General features: G+C 53.5%; 9 protein-coding genes; 5 read left to right on the top strand and 4 right to left on the bottom strand.

Annotated features, from left to right (window-relative positions):
• Positions 1-91: 91 nt before the first annotated feature.
• Positions 92-1,378, bottom strand: CHC_T00008743001 (queuine tRNA ribosyltransferase). The gene is made up of 2 exons (XM_005715418.1): positions 902-1,378; positions 92-826 (listed from the first exon to the last, which is right to left on the bottom strand). The coding sequence occupies exons 1-2, from the start codon at positions 1,376-1,378 to the stop codon at positions 92-94; spliced, it is 1,212 nt and encodes a 403-aa protein (XP_005715475.1).
• A 1,405-nt stretch (positions 1,379-2,783) lies between these two features.
• CHC_T00003763001 (hypothetical protein) lies at positions 2,784-3,407 on the top strand. Its single transcript, XM_005715419.1, has one exon. The coding sequence runs from the start codon at positions 2,784-2,786 to the stop codon at positions 3,405-3,407; it is 624 nt and encodes a 207-aa protein (XP_005715476.1).
• A 262-nt stretch (positions 3,408-3,669) lies between these two features.
• CHC_T00009438001 (glyceraldehyde-3-phosphate dehydrogenase) lies at positions 3,670-5,317 on the bottom strand. XM_005715420.1 is given in 4 exon segments: positions 3,670-3,914; positions 3,915-5,093; positions 5,209-5,274; positions 5,275-5,317. 2 exon segments carry the CDS (start codon positions 5,272-5,274, stop codon positions 3,915-3,917), a joined length of 1,245 nt encoding a protein of 414 aa, XP_005715477.1. The 5' UTR covers positions 5,275-5,317; the 3' UTR covers positions 3,670-3,914.
• Positions 5,318-8,042: 2,725 nt separating this feature from the next.
• On the top strand, positions 8,043-10,289 carry CHC_T00003764001 (hypothetical protein). Its single transcript, XM_005715421.1, has one exon. The coding sequence runs from the start codon at positions 8,043-8,045 to the stop codon at positions 10,287-10,289; it is 2,247 nt and encodes a 748-aa protein (XP_005715478.1).
• Positions 10,290-10,406: 117 nt separating this feature from the next.
• Positions 10,407-11,675, bottom strand: CHC_T00003765001 (hypothetical protein). Its single transcript, XM_005715422.1, has one exon. The coding sequence runs from the start codon at positions 11,673-11,675 to the stop codon at positions 10,407-10,409; it is 1,269 nt and encodes a 422-aa protein (XP_005715479.1).
• A 5-nt stretch (positions 11,676-11,680) lies between these two features.
• Positions 11,681-11,974, top strand: CHC_T00003766001 (hypothetical protein). Its single transcript, XM_005715423.1, has one exon. It carries the CDS (start codon positions 11,681-11,683, stop codon positions 11,972-11,974), a length of 294 nt encoding a protein of 97 aa, XP_005715480.1.
• Positions 11,975-14,824: 2,850 nt separating this feature from the next.
• On the top strand, positions 14,825-16,843 carry CHC_T00003767001 (hypothetical protein). XM_005715424.1 is given in 2 exon segments: positions 14,825-16,639; positions 16,640-16,843. 1 exon segment carries the CDS (start codon positions 14,825-14,827, stop codon positions 16,637-16,639), a length of 1,815 nt encoding a protein of 604 aa, XP_005715481.1. The 3' UTR covers positions 16,640-16,843.
• Positions 16,844-18,045: 1,202 nt separating this feature from the next.
• CHC_T00003768001 (hypothetical protein) lies at positions 18,046-18,822 on the top strand. XM_005715425.1 is given in 2 exon segments: positions 18,046-18,687; positions 18,688-18,822. The coding sequence occupies 1 exon segment, from the start codon at positions 18,046-18,048 to the stop codon at positions 18,685-18,687; it is 642 nt and encodes a 213-aa protein (XP_005715482.1). The 3' UTR covers positions 18,688-18,822.
• A 265-nt stretch (positions 18,823-19,087) lies between these two features.
• On the bottom strand, positions 19,088-20,824 carry CHC_T00003769001 (hypothetical protein). The gene has a single exon (XM_005715426.1). The coding sequence runs from the start codon at positions 20,822-20,824 to the stop codon at positions 19,088-19,090; it is 1,737 nt and encodes a 578-aa protein (XP_005715483.1).
• Positions 20,825-20,964: the final 140 nt, after the last annotated feature.

Below are 20,964 nucleotides of genomic sequence, written 5' to 3' on the forward strand. Positions count from 1 at the left end.
TTGACGGCACGCCAACCATCTTGAGCTGATGTCAGCTCAGGTGATGTCAACATCACCTCCGACGTGCAGGCTGCCGACCGGTCCAGCAAAGTCAAATCTCATCATTCAAAATGGCTTGTCTCATCCTTCCCATCATCTCGCTCATGTAGTGAATATTGTGCAACGTGAGCAGCGTGGCCGCCATGGGCTCATGCGTCTTCCACAAATGATGTAAGTAAGCGAGCGAGTGTCCCCTCAACCCGCCTTCCCAGTCAGGCGGTTCGAACGTGCTCTTCCACTTGCTCTGTCGGATCTGCACCCTGCCAAACCTCCTCGTCAGCAGCGTACCATGCCTGCCGAGCCGTGTGGGAAAGCACGAATCAAACGTGTCCACGCCCAGCGGCACGGCGCCCACGATGCTATCGACGTCGGCGATGCCCAGCAGGTGGTTGGGGCGGTCCGGCGGCAGCCGCGGCATGACGAACCTCAACAGCTCGAACAGCTCGTCGCGGTTCTTCCCTAGGCTGCCGCCGATGCCGTATCCATCAAATGGCAAGCTCCCCAAGTACTCGGCCGACATTGCGCGTAGGTCCTCGTCGATGCCGCCGTGCACCACGGCGTACATTGCCTGCTTCCTGCGGTCGTCCAGATGCGTCTGCAGGCTGCGCGCCTCCCAGCGGTGCGAGAGCAGGACGGAGCGATGCAGCGCGTCCCGCTCGATGTGGTACGGCGGGAGCTCGTCCAACGGGACAATGATATCCGCGCCGAAGGCCTTCTGCGCAGCGACGGAGGTCTCCGGGGTGAGGAGCATGCGCGTGCCGTCGCGGTACGAGCGGAAGGTGGCGCCCTCTTCAGTGACGGAAAGAAGCAAGGATTCTGAGTTTTTAGGGCGCGAGCGTTTCATGTTGAGCTCCTCTGCGACCGAGCCGTGTGCGAGCGAGAAGACCTGGAAGCCGCCCGAGTCTGTGATGATGGGGGCGTCGCGGTTCATGAAAGAATGCAGGCCACCGGCTTTGGCGACGACTTCCGGGCCGGGGTGGAGCATTAGATGGTAGGTGTTGCAGAAGATGAGCTGGAGCTCGGCGGCCAGTGGGCGGTGGTCGACGGCTTTGAGCGCGGCGTTAGTGGCGACGGCGACGAAGCCCGGGGTGTCCACGACACCGTGGGGGGTGTGCAGGCGGCCGACGCGGGCGCGGGAGCGGGTGGAGCGATGAATGAGCTCGTAGCGGAAGAAGGGAGGGGGTTCGTAGGAGGGGAAGGCGGAGGGGGGTGGGGGGAGCGCGTACGGGTCGGGGAAAGGGGGGGGTTTGCGGCGGCGGTTCGGGCGGGGCTTTGGAGATGGGGACGGGGACGTGGTTAATTGGGGCAAGAAGCGAGCGGCGGGGAGACGCGGGGGCATAGTGGAGATGGAGGTGAGGTAGAGGAATTAGGCAGTGTTGGTGAGGGAGGGCGGAGGTGATGTCACCTCAATTGTCAACAATTAGCGAAGCGGGGGTCATCTCCGATCACGGTGAGGAGGACATGGCGGGGGGCATCGGCGGGGCGATGCATCCAAACAGGAGCACAACACGTGTGTGTGGTGTAGCTCGATGCACAGTCTCGTGTGCGGGCGACTGCTGGTGCCAGCACTGCCAGCAGTCGCAGCTTCTTGGTACCAAGACGCTGCGTCAGTCGTGTGCACGTGGCAATGGTTCTAACACGTGTAAGCGTGGCCACGGAGGCGAAAAAGAGAGGGAGGGAATTTTGGCGGGTTCGCACAACACTCTCCGGCATCCCGCGGCAAATAGGACGTTTGCCAAACACAGACAACCCTATCATCGGCCTGGCCAGCCATCCCCGACAAGCCCAGCCCTCCCCACTCGCCCCGCCTCATCCTTGCCACCGTCCCCCGCAACATGCCGCACAGCCGCACGCTCTCCACCCTGCGCCTCCAATCCAGGCTTTTCCCCACGCTCCCATCCTCACCTCCCCGCCGCCCCTTCGAAGGGACGGACAGATCCCGCGCCCCCGCGCCCGCTCTCCCTGCCCGCCCCCTCTCGCCGGCCTCCTCATCCGCCTCGACGCTCCCGCCGTCCCCGCCCCCTGCCCCCAAACTCCACCCCGATGACGTCCCCATCCTCGGAAGCGCCGCGACCGAGACGGTCGAGCTGCTCGCCGCGGTGCGTGCGCGCACCTCCACGATCAAGAAGGTGCAGCGCGACCTGCAGGTAGCGGCACAGCGCCTGGTGGCGCTGCGCGCAGCGGAGAAGAGGGGCCCGTACGGGGCGTCGAGCGCGGTCGTGGTGGACAACCTGCCCGGGGAGGACTGCCCTATCTGCCTGGAGAAGCTCACGTCGCCCAGCTCGTCGATCGCGCGGTGCGGGCATATGTTCCATAGACACTGCATCGAGCGGCACATGATGCAGCGCGTCAGCCCAGAGTGCCCGATTTGTAGGCAGAGTATGCACGTTGCGGAGCTCGTGCAGGTCATGAGCGGCATCCCAGAGGCTCGGGATGATATGCGCGGGGCGCCGGCGATGGGGGAGGGGAGCGGAGAAACTGCGTTGGAAGACGCGGAGGTGGTCATTGATCTGGTCGATATTGACGCGACTGGCTCGCAAGAGAGTGAACGGGGGGAGGGTAGTGGCAAGGGGGATACTGCGTTGGTTAGGTTGGCAGGCGGGATGCAGAGCGCCATTGCTGAGCTTCGACACGAGATTCAATCGTTTGCGGTGGTTGCAAAGACAGTGGAGGTGTTGGAGAAGAGGGAGCGGGGGAGGAAGGCGGCAGCCGCGCGACAGCGCAAGGCACGGGAAAAAGAGCAGATGCAGCTGCGCGACGAGTATTCCACCTTGAAGAAGGATGCATACAGGCACCTCGCAGATCTTAAGCATGATAGGGAGGAGCTAAGGCAGAAGGGGGCCGAGGTAAATGACGAGCTAAGTGCTGCGAAGAAGATCCGCATCAACTTGGACCTGCTAAAAAAGGAGTTAGAAGTCAAGGAAAACGAGTTGGAGCTGGAGCGCGCAAAAGTTGGCGAGGAGCAGTTGCACTGCTTGCAGACGAAGAAGAGATATGAGGCGCTTATCAAATCGAGGCAGACAAAGGAAATGCTCGACAAGCGGCGGAAGGACGCACTTCCGACGCAGGGCAGAAAAAAAGTCCGGAGAGTGTCGGCGGAAGGAGCACCTTCCTCTGACGACGAATCAGGCGATGATGACAAGGCGAGCAATACCACACATTTGAGCGCGACTTTTCGAAGCGAGGGGACGCGGTCTCAATCTGAAAGGCCGCTAGCAGTATTCGGAAGCCAGCTGTCGAAACCGTCTCGCCTGAACAGACCCGTTGCGCCGAGAAGAGACAGAGCAAAGCTTTCTCAGTTTACTCCAAAGCGCAGCAAGGTGCAGCGGCCTATGGGTGGGGTAGGGGCTCGCTCGCGAATAAGATAATGCCTCACCCGTGGGCGGCTGAGGATAACAGCTTGCAGCGGACAGGGTCCGTCTGCTGGGCGCGAGTCAAGATAGGATCGTAAGATAGATCCTGGAGCTGGTAGGCAAGTCTTGTGACCTCCAAACAAATTCCGTCTAGATATCGATAGGCCTCATCCTGCGTCAGATGTTATCTTCTCTCGCCAGTCTACTCTTTGCTAAACGCTGGATCCAGCTTACAGCGCCTCTCAAAGGCACATCATTCGTAGCACGAACGGAAATATATCGCTTCCTACAGTGGGTCAAGTATTTACGCACTATTAAATGCTATGCGCTGGAGGGGAGCGTCAATGAGTTGGGAATCCCACGAGGCCGTAACTGAGAACGAAAGATTAACAGGAGTAAACGTTAACAGAAACCGAAACCGATTCTCTGATTTTAAGTACCTGGGCCAAGACCTACGTGAAAAAAACTGTGGCTTCCTCAAAACCCCCGAGCTAGTAAGCTCAGTACGCCGCGGTCCAAATTTTACTTCCACTGGCGAGCCATGACCTCACCGAGGTCGACAACTCTTTGGGAGTATCCCCACTCGTTGTCGTACCAGGCGACAACCTTGATCATGTCATCACCCATGACCATGGTGAGCGATGAGTCAATGATGGTCGACTCATCAGTACCGCGGTGGTCGCACGACACGAGCGGCTCGTCCGAGTACTTGATGATACCCTTCATCGCACCCTCAGAGGCCTTGAGAAGGGCACCGTTGACCTCCTCCTTGAAGGTCTTCTTGTTCACCTGCATGACGACGTCGCAAACGGAAACGTTAGGAGTCGGTACACGGAGGGCAATGCCGTTGAGCTTGCCCTTAAGCGAGGGCACAACAAGAGCGACGGCCTTGGCGGCACCGGTGGTGGTGGGGACAATGTTAAGGGCGGCTGAGCGGGCACGTCGAAGATCGCGATGTCCGGCATCGAGAAGGCGCTGGTCACCGGTGTATGAGTGAGTGGTAGTCATCATTCCGCGGACGACACCAAACTCATCGTCGAGGACCTTCATGAAGGGAGCCATGCAGTTGGTGGTGCACGAGGCGTTGGAGACGATGTCGTACTTGTCATGAGAGTAGTCCTTCTCGTTGACACCGACGACAAAGGTGCCAATTCCGTCACCCTTACCCGGGGCGGTGATGAGAACCTTTTTGGCACCAGCCTCAATGTGCTTACCGGCGCCCGGGGCGTCGACGAAGACACCAGTGGCCTCAACGACGATGTCAATGTTCATCTCCTTCCATGGCAATTGGAGCGGGTTGCGGTTAGAGACAATCTTGATGGTTTTGCCGTTAACAGAAATAGTGTCCTCCCCAGCACTGACGTCAGCGTCAAAGGTTCCCAAAATGGAGTCATATTTGAGGAGATGAGAAGCGGTCTTCACACCAGAGGTATCGTTAATGCAGACAACTTCCATGTTGGAGTCACTGCGGCCAGCCCAGCATCGGATGAAGTTGCGGCCGATACGGCCGAATCCGTTGATGGCGACGCGGACCTTCATGGTGGGGCCGAAGGTGGCGGCGACGATGCCGGACACGCGGGTGTAGAAGGCGTCATTGGCATCAGAGTAGCCGCCGAAGGCAGAGCCGGACTGAGCCGGCTGCAAGCGGGAGGACTGGTTGACCTTCTTCATGCCCGAGAATTGGGCGAAGCTGGAGCGACCCTGCGAGATTAGATCAATGCGGAGACATGATGCTTTCCGTTAGCATGCGCGAACAGCATAGGAAGTTTCGTGGGGTAGGTCGCAAGAAGAAAGCACAAAAAAGGCGGAAACGTACCTGTACCTGACATACTGAGGACTTGGTGGTGGCGCGGACAGTGGCGACGGGAGCGACGAAAGCCATTGCTAAGATGAAAGGGTGAGGAGGGAAGAGTGGAAATGAAAATGGGGGCGGCGTGTGGTGGGGGGGTGAAGCAGTCGAGGGGAAGAGAACGGCAATGTGGAGGGCAGGGCAGGATAGAGGACAAGTTAAAAGCTGGAGAGGAAGCGCGAGCAAATAGGAGCTCCGAGCTCGCAGCGGGTGCAGAGCCACTAATTGGGATGAACGGCTAGGCGCGGCTCTCACATGGGCATCATACTGTTTTTCACGTCATACAGTACTGGGGCGAATGCTCACGTTGCGGCGTGGGAGCCAATGCTCCGAAAATGATCAACGCGCGCCGATTTCGATGATCGAGGCAGCGGTGTGCGCCAGAAACTGCAGACCACCATCGCCGCCTCGCACACTCTTGCTGCTGGCCGTACGTTGCAATCTCCCGTACAGACTCAAAGCCGTAGCACAATTCGTTTTGGGGGAATGTAATTGGCCCATCAGAAAATCCTGGCCTCAAGTAGCCAATCGAAATGCTAGGGTTTGGAGCAGGCGCGCCTCCCGCCTGGATGTTGCCAAAAGATTTTCGAGCGAAGCGACGTCTAAGATCACCCTGTGGCCGCTGACCTGACCCCACGACGAATCATTATGACTCCTTGCAAGATTCTCATTGGGCCCTTTCTCATGTGATCATTCATGAGCTTTTCTATTGGCCGCCTGGAACGGTGAACAGCCTCCCCCAAACGTTCAATGAAACGACTCTCCTCAATACAGCACCTCAAAAATCTCAGATTCACAGCCTGGCCTGCTCCGCGTCTCCTCTGTATTCTGTTCCAAGACTTGTCTTGTTGAGATCAACCTCATGGGGTTCACGGCGTATACTGTACTCTACACCCTCAGGGAGGGTCTTAACTTGCCCGAGTTTGCTTTGCTTGCCCGAGTTTGCCGGTCATTTATTAATTTTTTAATGTAAGTACACGCCTTCCCCTTACGTTAGTAGTGGACAGGTGTCCTTTTCCTTACGTTAGTAGTGGACAGGTGTCCCAGAGCGACGATGCTGAGTTACAGAGGCATACAGCGCCATAAATTGCCAGAACACAACGGGGAGGACACTGTGGGTTCTACAAATTCGCTCCGAGTACGCATCGACAGGGACGTGACATGCTGCAGCGTCAAACAACTTCGCCCCAGGGACGCGTCGACATGGACGCGAGACGCTGCAGCGTCGCTCGCTTCCGACCCAGAACGTGGCCATTGCGGGTGATCCCGGATCACCGGGATAAATAACTGATCTCACTCCTACTTCTCTCCTTACTCCGCGGGATAGCGTATCTATCGCCGGCGCTGTATGGTCAAAAAACGCATCTACAACCACTGCCCAGTATCGCCGTTCGCCTCCCCTCCTTTCTTCTCAATCTAATCACTCCTACGCAATGCACGGCAATAGAATCATCACTGCTACGACTGCACTAACCGCAACCGCAGCTCTATTCTCCCTCCTTTCATTGCACCAAGCTATTTCAAACTATCCTCCACCCCGAAAATTCACAAAGCCCTTAGATCTCCGACGGGGATGGACCTTTGTCAGAGCCAACAGGATTTTTAACGACAAAGAATTCAGTCGTACATACCGTATGGAGGGGGGGATAATATTTGGTCAGAAGCGCCCGCTGCAGACGAGGAAGCAATAGTGAGAGACTTTGCGTTGGTGGCCCCTGTCTTCCGAATGGTGGGAGTCGGAGAGATGCGCCAGAGGCGCGGAGAACGGCGCACGTGGCATTGAGGTGTGGAAGCTATTTTCAGGAAAGTAGTAGGCAGAGAGGTGCTTCGTAGAGTTGGGTTGCCTTTGCGAGATGGCAGGTGCATAGATTTTTGCAAAGGGGGAGTTGAGGATGTTTTCGGCAAGGGGCAAGCACTGCGTCCACCGGAGCACAGCGTCCAAATTCGAAAGTTACAAACTTACAAAAGTAGCCAATATATGATTGACATTTGTCATTACACACTGACATAACTTCAGCTTGCAGTGTAGGGTCGTACTTAGTTTCAAATCATATATTAACGCCCAGTAGCCAATAGTAGTGCAAATCATGGCTCGGGGCAAGCAAACCCGGGCAAACTCGGGCAAGTTAAGACCCTCCCTCAGGCGCAATGCATCCATCCATCAGGATCGTTCTAACTTCCAAACGTAACCCTGAAGGTAGATAGAGCTCAGTGCAGCGATGCCAGGGCCAGTAGGAACTAACCCGTAGAGGTACGGACTCGATTCTCACCGCGATTCTTTGCAATCCAATGTCGACCAGTGAAAGGGTATCCACTGCAGAAGAAGAGGAAATTGTGCATTCTGCGCAGGATATGCGACGGCAGCTTTAAAATTCCTTTCAAACTTGGCATCTTTTTCTATCTATTGCCACAGTTCAATATCTCTTGGACTACATTCATGTTCAGTATGTAGTACATACTATGTACAGTACAGTACGTGCTAGTTGCATATTCAGAAAGGGAAGAGAACAAACATGAGAGACGGACGCCATGAGTCCAAAACGACTTAATTCTCGTTGCCATAAATATCATAAAATTTGAGAAAATAATAAAATTCTACAACTTATTTTAGAAGCGGACCGTCAGTCATCATTTTGGGCTTCGACTGCGTACGCGTTTGATCCTCTGCTCAGCTGAGATTGTGAGAGGGCGTCCCCGCAGTCAACACAGCACCATCTTCCCTCCGCTGCCTCCCCAGCCTCGTTCTTCAGCACATCGACCGCTGCAATGCGTCCACCGCATCCGCAACCATCCGCCCCAAGATGACACCGTCCCCATCCCATCCCCGTCCCACCCCCACCCTCCTTTCGAAAACAGCCCCCCTCCCCGCCTCCACCTTCCTCCTCCACCCGTCCTTGCACCCCGCCTCACACTTCGTCCTCATCCCCGCTGCCCAGCACGCAACGCTCCAGCCGGCCCCCTTCGTCTCCATCAACTCCCGCCTCGCCACCCTGCGCACCACCGAGCACTTCCTCCCTACCCTCCATCCCGTCCCGCCGGTCGCCCTTCTCTCCCCCTCTCTCTGGCTCTCCGTGCATAGGCCCATATCCATCCTCCCATCGCAACCCTCCGCCGTCGCCCTCGTCGTCCTCGCCCCACTCTTCCCGCCACTCCGCGCCCCGCACGCGCAAGCCGTCGCGCGTCTAGCCGCCAAGGCGCTTAGAGGCCGCGACGCGCTTCCAGGGGATGTCGTGCCTGTTTCGCGCGGCGTGTTCGTCGTCGTTGCCCGCGTTCAGGGGGAGGGTGGTATCTCAACTTCTACCAAGGTAGCCGTGCAGCTTGGCGGCGCGCCGACGGTCGCGAACGTTGCGCCCGAGCTTGCGGCATGCGCTAGAGCGAAGTGGATGGCCGAAGAGTTTTGTCGGGTGAAGGAGTTTGTCGCAGAGTTAGACGCGTGCGTGAGGCAACGCGCGCGCGTCATCGCGCTCGCGGGCTTGGAGAAAGATGCGGCGGATGTGATCGACGTGTATGAGGCGGCGGCGCCCGTGGTGAGAGTGGACGGCCATGAGAAGCTCGGCAAGGTCGGCGACGCTTTGATTGCGGCAAGGCAAACGACCCCGCCTGGCGTGGTCGTTTGTGCGGCCGAAGGCGGCGTAGATACGGCCGTCGTCGGGCTTTTGCTTAACTCGGCTGTAGGAGAAAAGCCGATGGGGTGGCATGAGGCAGAAGGTGGCGATGAAACGATTGTTATTTTTACATGTGAAGAAGTGGCCAACTTGCCGCCGGCCGTGTTGACGCGAGTTGAGGCCGAAGTGATCGTGCCAGCAGTGACAGAAGGGGAGAGGATGCAAGCTGTGAGCCAGGCCGTGCAGGAAGATGCAGCCGAGACGGATATTCAGGAGATTGCGAGGATGAGTACTGGATTTGCGCGCGCGGAAGTAGCGGGGCTTGCGAGCGTCTACGTGGATAGTGGAATAAAGTCTTGCCGGGAGGCTGTCAAGCTGTTTGGGAAGGGAAAGCTCACGGTTGATGTCGGCGGAGTGAAATGGGGGGATATCGGAGGCCTCAGCGCTCCAAAGGAGGAGATTCTCGAGCTTGTTGACTTGTCATCAGATCCTACAAAAGGGCATAGCGACGGAGACGTCGTTGTAAACACGAACAGGAGGGTTGGAGTGCTTCTGTACGGACCACCAGGAACTGGAAAGACGCTTCTCGCAAGAGCGGTCGCTGGGGAATGCGGCTGTAGCTTCATTTCAGTGAAGGGACCAGAATTGCTCGACATGTATGTGGGGGAGAGTGAAAAGAATGTGCGAGAAGTTTTTGCACGAGCCGCAACTGCAGCACCATGTGTCGTCTTCTTCGATGAGTTAGATGCGCTCGCGCCGGCTCGCGGACGCGGTGCCGATTCTGGAGGGGTGTCCGATCGCGTCGTTAGTCAGCTCTTGTCTGAATTTGATGTGATTGCTTCTCGAAACGACGTCTTTATTATCGCAGCAAGCAACAGACCAGACCTCGTAGACCCAGGATTGCTGAGACCTGGTAGGTTGGACAAGATGATTTATGTATCAATGCCGGGTTCGAGAAAGGAACAGGAGGCGATTTTGAAGGCGCAAACGAGAAAGTTCCAGCTGAAAGGCGAAATCGATTTTGAGGAGGTCCTCGAGAATGCGCCTCCACCACCGACGCTCAGTGGTGCCGATTTGTATTCGCTTGCGGCGGGAGCTTGGATGCATGCCGCAAAAGAACTCGTAGGAAGCGAGCTTGACGATGAAGAGACTACTGCTGACGGTTCGAATTCGGTTGAAGATGACCCTGTCGAATTAGCCGTAAAAGAAGCCGCGGATTGGGCTGAACGGCAGGAGTTTCGCAGAGAATGGCTCTCGGAAGCTAAAGCGGATTCTCACACGAACGGCTATGCCGAAGAACGAAATAGCTTTGGAAATCAATCAGGGGTACAAGTTTCGCAAATGGATTTCGTAGCGGCCGCGAAGGAATTGAAGCCGTCGCTGAACTCAAAGCAATTACAAGAATATGAAGAGCTAAGGGTACGCATCGAAACGGGAGTGTGATCGGGGTTGTCCTTCGTGCCGCAAAGTACGCGCATCATATGAACAGATACCGAAGTCGGTATGGTGTAGTTCGAAAACCAAAATATCACTCTGAATCTCTACAAGTAACAACTAAACTCATGCCGTCCCCCTGGAAACCTTGCTGGTGGCGCTCATTTGTTCTGCCGCAAGGAATTCCAGGCCGGGCATAATCGTCCCTTCTTTCTTTGACGTGCACCCACAACTCTGTCCGTGACGGTGACGATGCTCTCCTGACTGTCTCTGCTGGGGTTTTGACGCCTCAAAATTGTAAGTCTTTTTCGTAAAAGCCCCGACCGGACAAAGATCAATGACATTACCAGACAACTCCGAATCCAGCATCTTTTCAATATATGTGCCGATCTCCGTATCCCTCCCTCTCCCCGTTGTCCCAAGGTCCTCGACACCAGCAACTTCCGTCCCAAACCTAACACATCTCGTACAATGAATGCAGCGCGTCATAATGGTCTTGACGAGCGGGCCGATATACTTATCCTCTACGGACCTCTTAGACTCATAAAACCTTCCTCGATCCGAGCCGAAAACCATAGCCTGATCCTGCAAGTCGCATTCGCCTCCCTGATCGCAGATCGGGCAATCGAGCGGATGATTAAGTAAGAGAAACTCAAGAACCCCTTCGCGCGCCTTCTTGACCTTGTCCGAATCGGTCTTGATGACCATGTTGGGCATGACCGGCATGGCGCACGAGGCGACCAGCTTCGGGCTGCGCTCGACTTCGACGAGACACATGCGGCAATTTCCAGCGATGGAGAGGCGCTCGTGGTAGCAGAAGCGCGGGACCTCCACGCCGGCAGACTCGCATGCCTGGATGATGGTGGCCCCGGCGGGGACAGCGCGCTCTGCGCCGTTGATTGTCACGGAGACGGTGTCCGCGGAAACAGCGTAGCCGCGGCGCAAGAACGCGGCGCGCAGAGCAGTAGAGGGGGTCGAGAGGCCAGAGCGGAAGGCGTTCATTGTCGCGCGGCAGAGGAAGAGAGGGTGGATTGACCAGGCGATGCGAGGACGGGGTGGGGTCAAAGAGGAATCGGGTTGAAGTACAACTGGAACAGCAGGACAAACATAGCGACTGGCAGGGAGACGAAGCTGATCGAGAGTAAATTTTAAATAAAAGACGCAATCTGCGTTTGAAGGAAGCTGAAGGCCTGTGACATCACCATTGGTCTCGTGAATTGCTACCTCGCTTTTTAATCGCCTTCCCGCCAAGCCACACCACGCCTTCTTCGTCGAGAACCGGCTTCGACCAACAGCTACGTAACGATCAAATACGTCGCTACCTTGCATTCGTCTGCTCGTTTCCCTGCGAAAATAATATCGCACGCAGTGCGCCACTCTGTGAATCCGTGCCATGCAGGATGACCGATCAATCGCCTCGCCCCGCTGACGAAACGGCAGCCGCACCCACGCCAGAGCCCGCGAAGAAGGAGCCCTCCCCGCAGCAAGTGCGCTTCGAAGTCGAGCTGGAATTCGTTCAGTGCCTCGCCAGTCCCGTCTATCTCAATTGTGAGTTCAGTCTCGCTGCCCCTCCCACGCGCGTATCTACCGCGCTGTGCCATAGCGCTGGGTTAGCTGACAACGCCTCTCCATTTCATTGCGCCCTGCCGTCTTGCGCACGCATAATTCGCCATTCAAGTCTTGGCGCAAAATGAATACTTCGATGACCCGGACTTCATCGCCTATTTGAAGTACTTGCTTTATTGGAAGGAGCCGAAGTACGCAAAGTTCATCGTCTTTCCTCATGCCCTTTCCTTTCTCCACTTGTTGCAGGAGGCCCCATTTCGGGAAAACCTCAAGAGATGTGCGTTTTTCACAAAGTTTTCGCGATGCTTGAATTTGGCACCGACATGCGTATCTAACAAGCACCAAACCATATTTACTTGCGCACCCCCGCCCCACAGCCGACTTTTCGTTCATGCTGCACCAACAACAGGGCTTCCACTGGCAGTATTCCAAAACCATGCGCCTGCGTTCCGAAACCATGCCCGAGAGCGCCGGCGCCGAAAAGGGCGAAACCGACCCTCAGCCCAAGGATGGTATTCGCCCTGATCAGGACATGCCCAACGCCATCAACTCCGCGGCGGCACCAGCTGTGGTGCAGCCCAACGTCGTGGATGTGAAGACGGTGCCATCAGCTTCTGCGTGAGCATGCCTGCCGCCTTTTTCGACGCGACGGTGGAAGGGACAACGGTAAAAGCGCGGACGACGGTAAAAGCGCTGTGTCAAAGTTCCAAACGTGGCGAAGGCCGGGATTGGCGGTGTCGTTTTTCTGGGGTTTCTTTGAAGGACGGTTTTGTGACTGTTGTGGGCCTTTGATCAAAAAGGTTGCGTTTTGTCGAAAATACACGCGTTTGCTACGTACGCATACTGTTCATTTCAATTTGCTGTGGCTTTTGACATGACACATTGTCGGCGTCATGCAAAAATGAAGAGAGCGGATGTTGCTAATGTCGCTGGTGTGTAGAGCGCACAATGAAGTGATAGGAAAGCATTACACATGCTACCACTGCAGAGACTCGTCCGCTTTGTGACAATGGAGCTTCAATATCGATATAAGTCAGTTGCGGACCTGAACCAATGCACATATGTGTCCGCGCGTGTTCGGGGGTTTGATGAGCGTGAGTGCTCTAGGGCTTATTGGACACGGTGTGCAAAATGTGAATAAAGGTGCAGATACAGCCTGTAGATGTTAAATGTTGAACGTCGGGAGCTGAGAACGACTGTGTATAAATTGTTATGCCTTTGACCCATTTGCCTCGACGGTTCTGAACTCGCAGTTTCTACATGCCTTGTAAGAGTCCAACTTCATTAAGATTGATATCGCTTTTCACAAAGCTTACTCTTTCTTTTGCAGCAGGGTGTTGTACAGTATCTTATGAACAACATATATTCTGCATATGGTACACGTGCGACATACCCTAGAGATACTAGAAGGCGTGTTCAGCATAGTAAATCAGCAAGTGATGTTTTCCGTATGCGTATTCTCTTTGTCTGTTGTCGACTGCGGCATATGTCCCTCTCTCTAACAAAGAAAGCCTCCGCGTCAACACGTAAATGAAAAAGGCAGCGAACAGGGGATTTACTCAACCCTCTCTCTCACACACACTGACAACGATGACATCTGAAAAGTGCTTTTAGCACGGGAAATTGTGTCGCACTTCCTATGCAATTTGGCACGGCGCAGGACCGTGCTACAATATACCGTAGTAGTGTAAACAAGTCGTCACATAACAAGCGGTTGAAATCGAAGAGGAATGGTGGATTGTAGACACGGTAAGTGTCTCGTGATACGGTATTGTAGCTGGGGCATGGCACTCGACGTCTGCCATGGACTGACGGAAGAAAAGAGTTGAAGTGCAGTGCGATGCCATTATGGATATGCTTTCCCGACGTGCTGTTGTCCCCCAACGGAAGGGGTGGGTCGGAGGCGGGTTGCGTGGGCCAGGAAGATGGCGCAGGCGCCATTGGCGCACTGCGCCGTGTGGATTCTGACGCCATACAGTATAGTCTGAAATATTCATGTACTGTATGTATGTTTACCCTTCATTGGTACAGTCCGCATCCAAAGAGGAGAGGAGGCGAGTGGCACAGCACGGAAATGTGTCAAAAAGATGGACGCACACTCCGAAACGAGAGAGATGAATAGAGATTAATTTGAGAATTTGTTCGCGCCAGGCTCACCCGGGCTCACCTCCACAGTTTGCGAAGCGTTTGCCCCGGAGTAAAATGATTACGCACGGCATGCACTTCGGTACAAACTGTACAGGGATGGCCTGTCTGCTATGCAGATGTAAAATTACATTAAGCAGCACAGGCGGTACCCCCTCCCCCACGGGTAGGGTTTATTGTGATAAAGCCTCCCCCCCACTCTGACCCCTCTCGTCCGGCCACCCACACTGCAGTATTGCAGCATTGGTGGATGAGTCCACAACAGAACGCCAAACGCTTCGTTGGGTCAACAATCACAGTGATCTTCGTCTTCTGAAGATCCCCTTCTCTCAGCCGCGGGACAGCCTTTTCAAATTACTGTGTCCTGTTTACGACGAGCTTATTCCGTGCTCAGCCTCGGCCAGAATCATCATGCATTTTTAAAATGCATTCCGTATTGCTTTGTAGTACAATGTCACGCAGTACAATAAGTTACACTGTTGGCCGCCAGTTACACTGTTGGCCGCCAGTCCGCCTTCACCCCTTCCACGAGTCTACGAAACCATCCACCCCCACGCGTCCAGACCGTGCTCAAGACTCAGGACATTCTACTGCGGACACATACCCTGCGAACCGAGCAGCGCCACGCGGATGCCCAATGAAGACACATGCCCTGTTGGTGCTCGTCGTCTCCCTCCATCTCGAGCATGTGTCAGCCATCCCATCGCCACACCCGTCGATTCTCAATTTCACTCGAGGTGGCACTTTAAACTGCTACCACCGCTCGATACCACACATTGTTCCAAGCAATGCCTACATCCCCTGTCAGTCTCTGGGCGGCCCCGTCTTATGTGATGCCCTTACGCAAGCTTCCTGACCGCCATATAACCACACCTTTTGACCGCCACGCCCCGCTCTCATCATCTACGCACCACCCAAACCTCATCATTTTCGTTCAAAACACTCCCCCCCCCCCCCAGTACCATAGACCTCAAGCTCCCATGTCGGACCACCACGTCTTTAACATCGGTCTCGCCCTCGCAGGCGGCGCCACCCGCGGCGCCTACACCGCCGGAGTCCTCGACTTCATCCTCCAAGCCCTGAGAGACTTCGAACAACAGCGTCTGGAAGACCCGGACTCAGTCCCGTCATGGCGCGTAAATCTCAAGACGATCGCCGGGACCTCCGCCGGCGGCATCACGGCTGCCATCGCCATGGCCGCCATTGGTACCTCAATTGAGCCCCTTTCCAGCGAGCTCCACCCTCCTGACCCGGAGAATAACAAGTTCTATGATGTCTGGGTGAAACAGGTCAACTCTAAGGCCCTTTTCGACACCTCCGACCTAAACCCTGAAGCCGCCTTGAAGGATAAGGACTATGACAATCCGGTCTGCTCGCTTCTTAACTCCAAATTCCCTGCAGAACAAGCGGCTAATGCCTTGCTGGAGAAAGGTGACTTGGTACCTCCACCGTCATGGGCAAAAGACTTGCAGCTTTACATCACCACCGGAAATCTTAGAGGCGTTCCATTCTGTGTTTCAAACTTCAGAGGGGCCGATGACAGCCTTAGCGATTTACGCATGACCCGCCATCGGGACTGGGTAGGCTTTAAAACCGGTCCATCTAAGATCACAGGGCTGCAACCCCTTGACCTGCACTCAAAAAGAGGATCGAAGCAATGGGATGGTGTCCGCCAGGCGATGCAAGCCACCGGTACTTTGCCAGCAATTTTTCCGGTGGCCAAGGTAACGGCGCCTGTCTCGTCGTACACTAAAAAATTTGGAAAGTGTGAAGCAGCTTGGCCAGCCGGAATGCCGGCAGAGTTCTCGTACGATGCTGTTGACGGTGCCATCTTTCGTAATACGCCGTTGGAGTTGGTGCGCATGTCGATGGAGGCCGCCGGATCGGATAAAGTCGTGTTAACAGAAAAAGTGGAAAATGCTCAAGGAGCGGTGGTCCTGGTGGATCCCTCTCCGTCGCGTCAGGTATACGAGACGGACTATTCTGAGCAAAAGTGCCAGTCGATACCGGAAACTCTTCTCAGAGTTCTCTCATCGTTAATCCTCGACGCGAACTTCTTAGATGATGAAGCAGATGCAGTCGAAAATGTGAATGACCTTTCGAGGTTCATGATCTCGCCCATGCGCTCAGGCAGAGCAGGAAGGCAGGAAATATTGGCAACGGACACGTTACATGGCTTTGGGGGGGTTATCGGGGAGGCTCAGAGGAAGCACGATTTCCAACTGGGGCGACGCAACGCGCAGCAGTTTTTGCGCTCTCACTTCGTCGTGCCATTGGCAGGTGCCAAGTCAAACGACATTTTTAAACAAGATGCGGAACGATTTGCCACAGATATGGGTGAGCGAGGCAAGGTTGTTCGAATCCTGCCGCTATTTAAAAGTGCCCATCGCGATTGTGCAACACCTGTATGGCCGACGTTTAGAAAGGAAGCAAGGAATAAGAGGAGAGAGGAACTGCATGACGAGATAACGGACCGCGTGAAGGTGGTGCTGACCAGCTTTGCAGTCAATTGGGGGTTGTACAGGAGGGGTTGGTTTCCGTTTTCTGCAGTTCGAAATTGGTTCGTCACAGTCGCATTGGGCAACATATGCAAACATATTATGAAACGCGTAGATGTTGCCATAGAAAAGGCTCTGAACAATTTTTAAGCAAAATGCACCATATTGTATCGTCATTCGTGGGCGAACCCTTCGAAGGGTACTGAGAGCATCTCTACCACGGCTCTCGATATTCTAATGACAAGTTTTCATTCCGGTAAATCTGTTGAGAATTGGAGCAATAGAGGTGCCCAATAAAATTTAAGCACTTGGCCAGAAATTTTTGACTAGAGAAGTGAATACGGTCACCGGGAAGAAGTGCTCTAACAAAGTAGAAGTGCATAGGGCATCGCTTCTACCATGACGAGCAAAAAGCATGAAATGTCGCAAGGGAACATCTATATATGCATTACACGTGCACAGCCTGCTCAGTGTTCTCGCCCTCCTTATTTTCCAAAGCATTTCCAGTCCTTCTTTGCCTTCGTTTTGTGTAATGTGGAATTCTTGAGAGGAAAGCCCGCAAAAGGCGTTCGCAACTTTTAGAAGTTTGTGGATCTCGCCCGGGTCTTGGCGGGATGGAGGCCATATAGCGCATCCTCTGGCAGTATGAATGAAGGTGTGATGGACGTACGGCGTCGTGGTGATTCCTTTCGCCCCGACTCTTTCAGGATGGATGTTGGGCATGGACGTTAGGGTGAGATAAGATCGTACCCAGGAAGTAAAAACAGTTCGTGTTGGTCGCAGCAGACAGCATGCCAAGGAAATTTAAGTTTTAGGGTCGAAGCGGTAGATATGCATTAAAATCCGCTCATCTGCTTGTGTCGTTGCGCAATTCCTTTGCTTTTCGTTTCTTAACGTGAAGAGAGCAATGCAAAGTGCTTACCCTTTGGGAATGAAAAGTCTTTCGATGCAAGCACGCGACAGGACGTATTCATGTATGCGGTACATGCACGCGCATTGATATGCGCGCTCTTCCCATCTAAGGATGCATAGGCTAAAGTTGAAGTAATTTCATCCTCCATCTGTTGGACTCATCAATGTCTATCCTTTAACAACTGACATCTGATATACGGTCGTGGTGGGTGAAAAGGCCTGTCCCTTTCGTGGTGGATGAAAATAGATGAAAATAAGGGGCACAGAGGATCACACATTTGCCGCAGGACTTCCCCGTTCACCATGAAATCCACGTGTTGCAAAAACATTGGATTTATGCATGAGGCCTTTGCAATGATTGGGTTTGCCACAGCCATTGTATTGGCCTACCACTTCCGCCCTGCAAATATCTACATGATTGCTCTTCGTGCCACACTGCGTATTATCCATCAACGCGCCGCCGTCTTCTTTCCACGTCAACTGATGTAGAGGACTTCGAACAGGTCGCTCTTACCAGGAAATATCCGTCATCTCTGTCAACTTGGCTCGTGCAAACTTGCCAAACCTCACTGGGTTCAGCGCCTTGCAATCCCTCTCCAAGTTTCGAGTGCCTTACTCGCACTCAACCAAGCATGGCGAGAATTATGGTGCCTCGTGAAACAACCGCATTTTGCCAATCATTGAATTTCCGGTGGACTCGCTGCACGGTGCATCAAATTTCAGCGAGAACGGCTCTCCGACCCCCGCCATCGCGTTTGAAACGATGTCAGAAACAAGTTGACTCTAAACTTCAACCCGACCGCCATCACGGACACACAAAGATATCATGCAAACAAGAACAGGAAAAGCAGGGTGTGAGCAAGTCTTTGGCATACGCTGCAGCCGCCATTATATTGGCCGCAGCGCCTTTCGCAGGGGTCTCAGCCCCTCCGCCCGCCCTCTCCTCACAGCTGAACTCTGCCCCCTTGCGCTTCTCCCAGTCGCTTCTTAAGGATGATGGCGAGGCTCCAGTGAAATTGCAACCACAATGGGATGTAAAATCTATGAACAGCAAAGCAGAGACAATTTTGATGTTCTCTAACGACTCCGATTCCGTCGTTGACTTGTGGTGGATTGACTACTTTGGACACGAGGTCTACTACGCCACCATTAATCCTGGGACAACACACATGCAACCATCATATGCTACTCACCCTTGGGTAGTTCGGGACCACATCTCTCAGAATTCCGTTTTGGTTGTGGTAGCTGGTACTGAGCCAGCCCTTGCGGTTGTACAGAGCGTTTGAAAGCCGGTCGTGGCTGTTCACAACGGGAACATGTTGTACGATTGTAACACAACTACTAGCGTTTATTATTAATCTGCGTATTCATCAACTACTTGTACCATACTACTATCACAAAAGGGTTTACAACTACGTCAAGCACGTTCTTCCGAAGCTTAAAAGCCACTCGGAGATCGCTTCCACTTAAGTTTTATTTGGCCGTCCCAACTGAATTTCAGGGCGACGTTTTCTTATTTAGCATTTGTTCTGGGCTGGTCTTTCCCATACCATCGCATGCAGCCTTTTCCCTAGCGTCGAGGCTCTCTCAGGGGTCACGAGCCATGGTCCCAGCTGAAGCGTTGCCATTTTCTTTCACTGAAACAATTACTTCCATTGTCTAGCGAGTCGTTCGCGTACCCACCTTTCAGAATACGTCAGTCTCTAGGACACTTCTGCTTTTCTTCAAAGAGTGATCGCTCATCAAAAGAGAAAGAAGTCTAGTTGATAAGGATTCCACTACTGTGTTTCCCGAATGAGTTGCCCGGGCCATCTCAACCGTATCTCGAACACCAACTTTCACCATCTGACTGCATTCCTCCCGGCTGATTCCAGCGATTTTGATCAACAAAGAACAACCGTGCTCTTGAACGAGGGCAGCTTCTGGGAAGTCCTTCATCGCTTTGAAGACCACTGAAGCCACCTCTTGTTTTGTGCTAAAAAATTGCGGAGATGTCAAAAAATTTCCCTCTGCTACAGTATCCAAAGTCTTGCAGCATTGCAGAACCACATCTTCATTTCGACCATTCTCTCTCATCACGCTTAGAACAATATTACATCCTCGCCCTCCGTTAAATTTTTGAACATTTTCAGGACTTGAAGATAAAACGGCAATGAGGCAGAGCAATAGATCCCGAAGGATGTCTGAATCGGATGAAGCCAGCGCCTTCAAGAGGACGTTGATTATGTAACACTCACCGATCTTTTGTTTGAATGTCTTCTCAAGACAAAGCTCATGCGCTATAATGGCAAGCTTGGCCAAAACAGCGCCATCTTCTTTCAATGCAGTGCGCATTGCTTCCACTATTCCTGAGCATAGGCCTTCTTTCGTACAACATATGGACAAAGTTCTCGAGCTAGATTTGTTAGATCGCTGGTCATTCGCACAAAGGTGAAAGAGCACGGTCACAAGTTTTCGGACGGTGAAGATATCTGAAGAGTAGATTGTAAGGGTCCGGAATGTTTGAGTGATATAAATTTTCTCATCGAGCACGCGCTGCCTGGCATCACAATCCAGAGATATTGTATTGCCAATTGCAGCAATCATTTGATTTGCTACCGAATAGTTGTCCGCATGAATACGCAGTCCTCTGAAGAGAGAATTGATGGTGTTAGCTTTAAGCATATGGCTGTGATTTGGAGAACACTGAAAAGCCAAGTTGCGAATAGCAAGGCCAGCCTCACCTTGTATCTCTGAAAGAAACTCATATCTTTGCATAACCGACGTAATCAGGGCAATGCCTCCCATTTCTCCAAACGCAACCCGAGCCTTGCGATGCCCGAAGACAATACGGGCACTAGTGGCAACGGCGTTCTCGGTGAGGATGCTGTCTTCAATAAAGTGTTCCAGACTGTCGACTATGCATTCCAAGACGCCCAGAGCTATCATTTGATTTCGATTGTCTGCAACCATACCTAAGTTTCTCAGGGCCGAGAAAGCAGCCCTGCATACGATTGGATCTCTATTGAATTTACGCAGCGCGATTACAGTAGCTTCGATTCCACTCCTTATTCCAATCTCCGTTTGGGATGTCTCATCGTCGATGGATAAAGAAGTGAGAACCTGACAAGATATCGTTTGAGTATCTCTGCTTTCTTGATTTTTCGCCATGTGGTGAATCAGCAATGGGACGCATTGGAGATTCACAAATTCAGTTTTGTTGGCACGTTCTGTCTCAAGTTTTTCCAAAATGATCTCGAGAATGTTGAGGCTCTTGACTTCATTGAGGTTGCGGGAGGCGAAGAGAGCGAGGGCGAGGGAGCGAATGTTAGCAATATCTCCATTGCGTGAGTATCGGTCATCGCTGCACTGCAGTTTTTTCTTGAAGGGGGCTGCCCACTGCTCCGAAGCCACATGCCTTTGATGTTTCGAAATTTCATCCATTGCTTTTTACCACGATGACGTCAAGATTCGTTCTCGTATGTGTTACCAGGTGCCGGGTGTCTTGGGCTTCTGCCGAAAGAGGAAATGTATTGAGTGTAGATGGGGTTTCCTCAAAAATGCATGAGGTGATTTTATTTATT

Source organism: Chondrus crispus, genomic scaffold, assembly GCF_000350225.1.
Source record: "Chondrus crispus Stackhouse genomic scaffold, scaffold_20, whole genome shotgun sequence".
Classification (NCBI taxonomy): domain Eukaryota; phylum Rhodophyta; class Florideophyceae; order Gigartinales; family Gigartinaceae; genus Chondrus; species Chondrus crispus.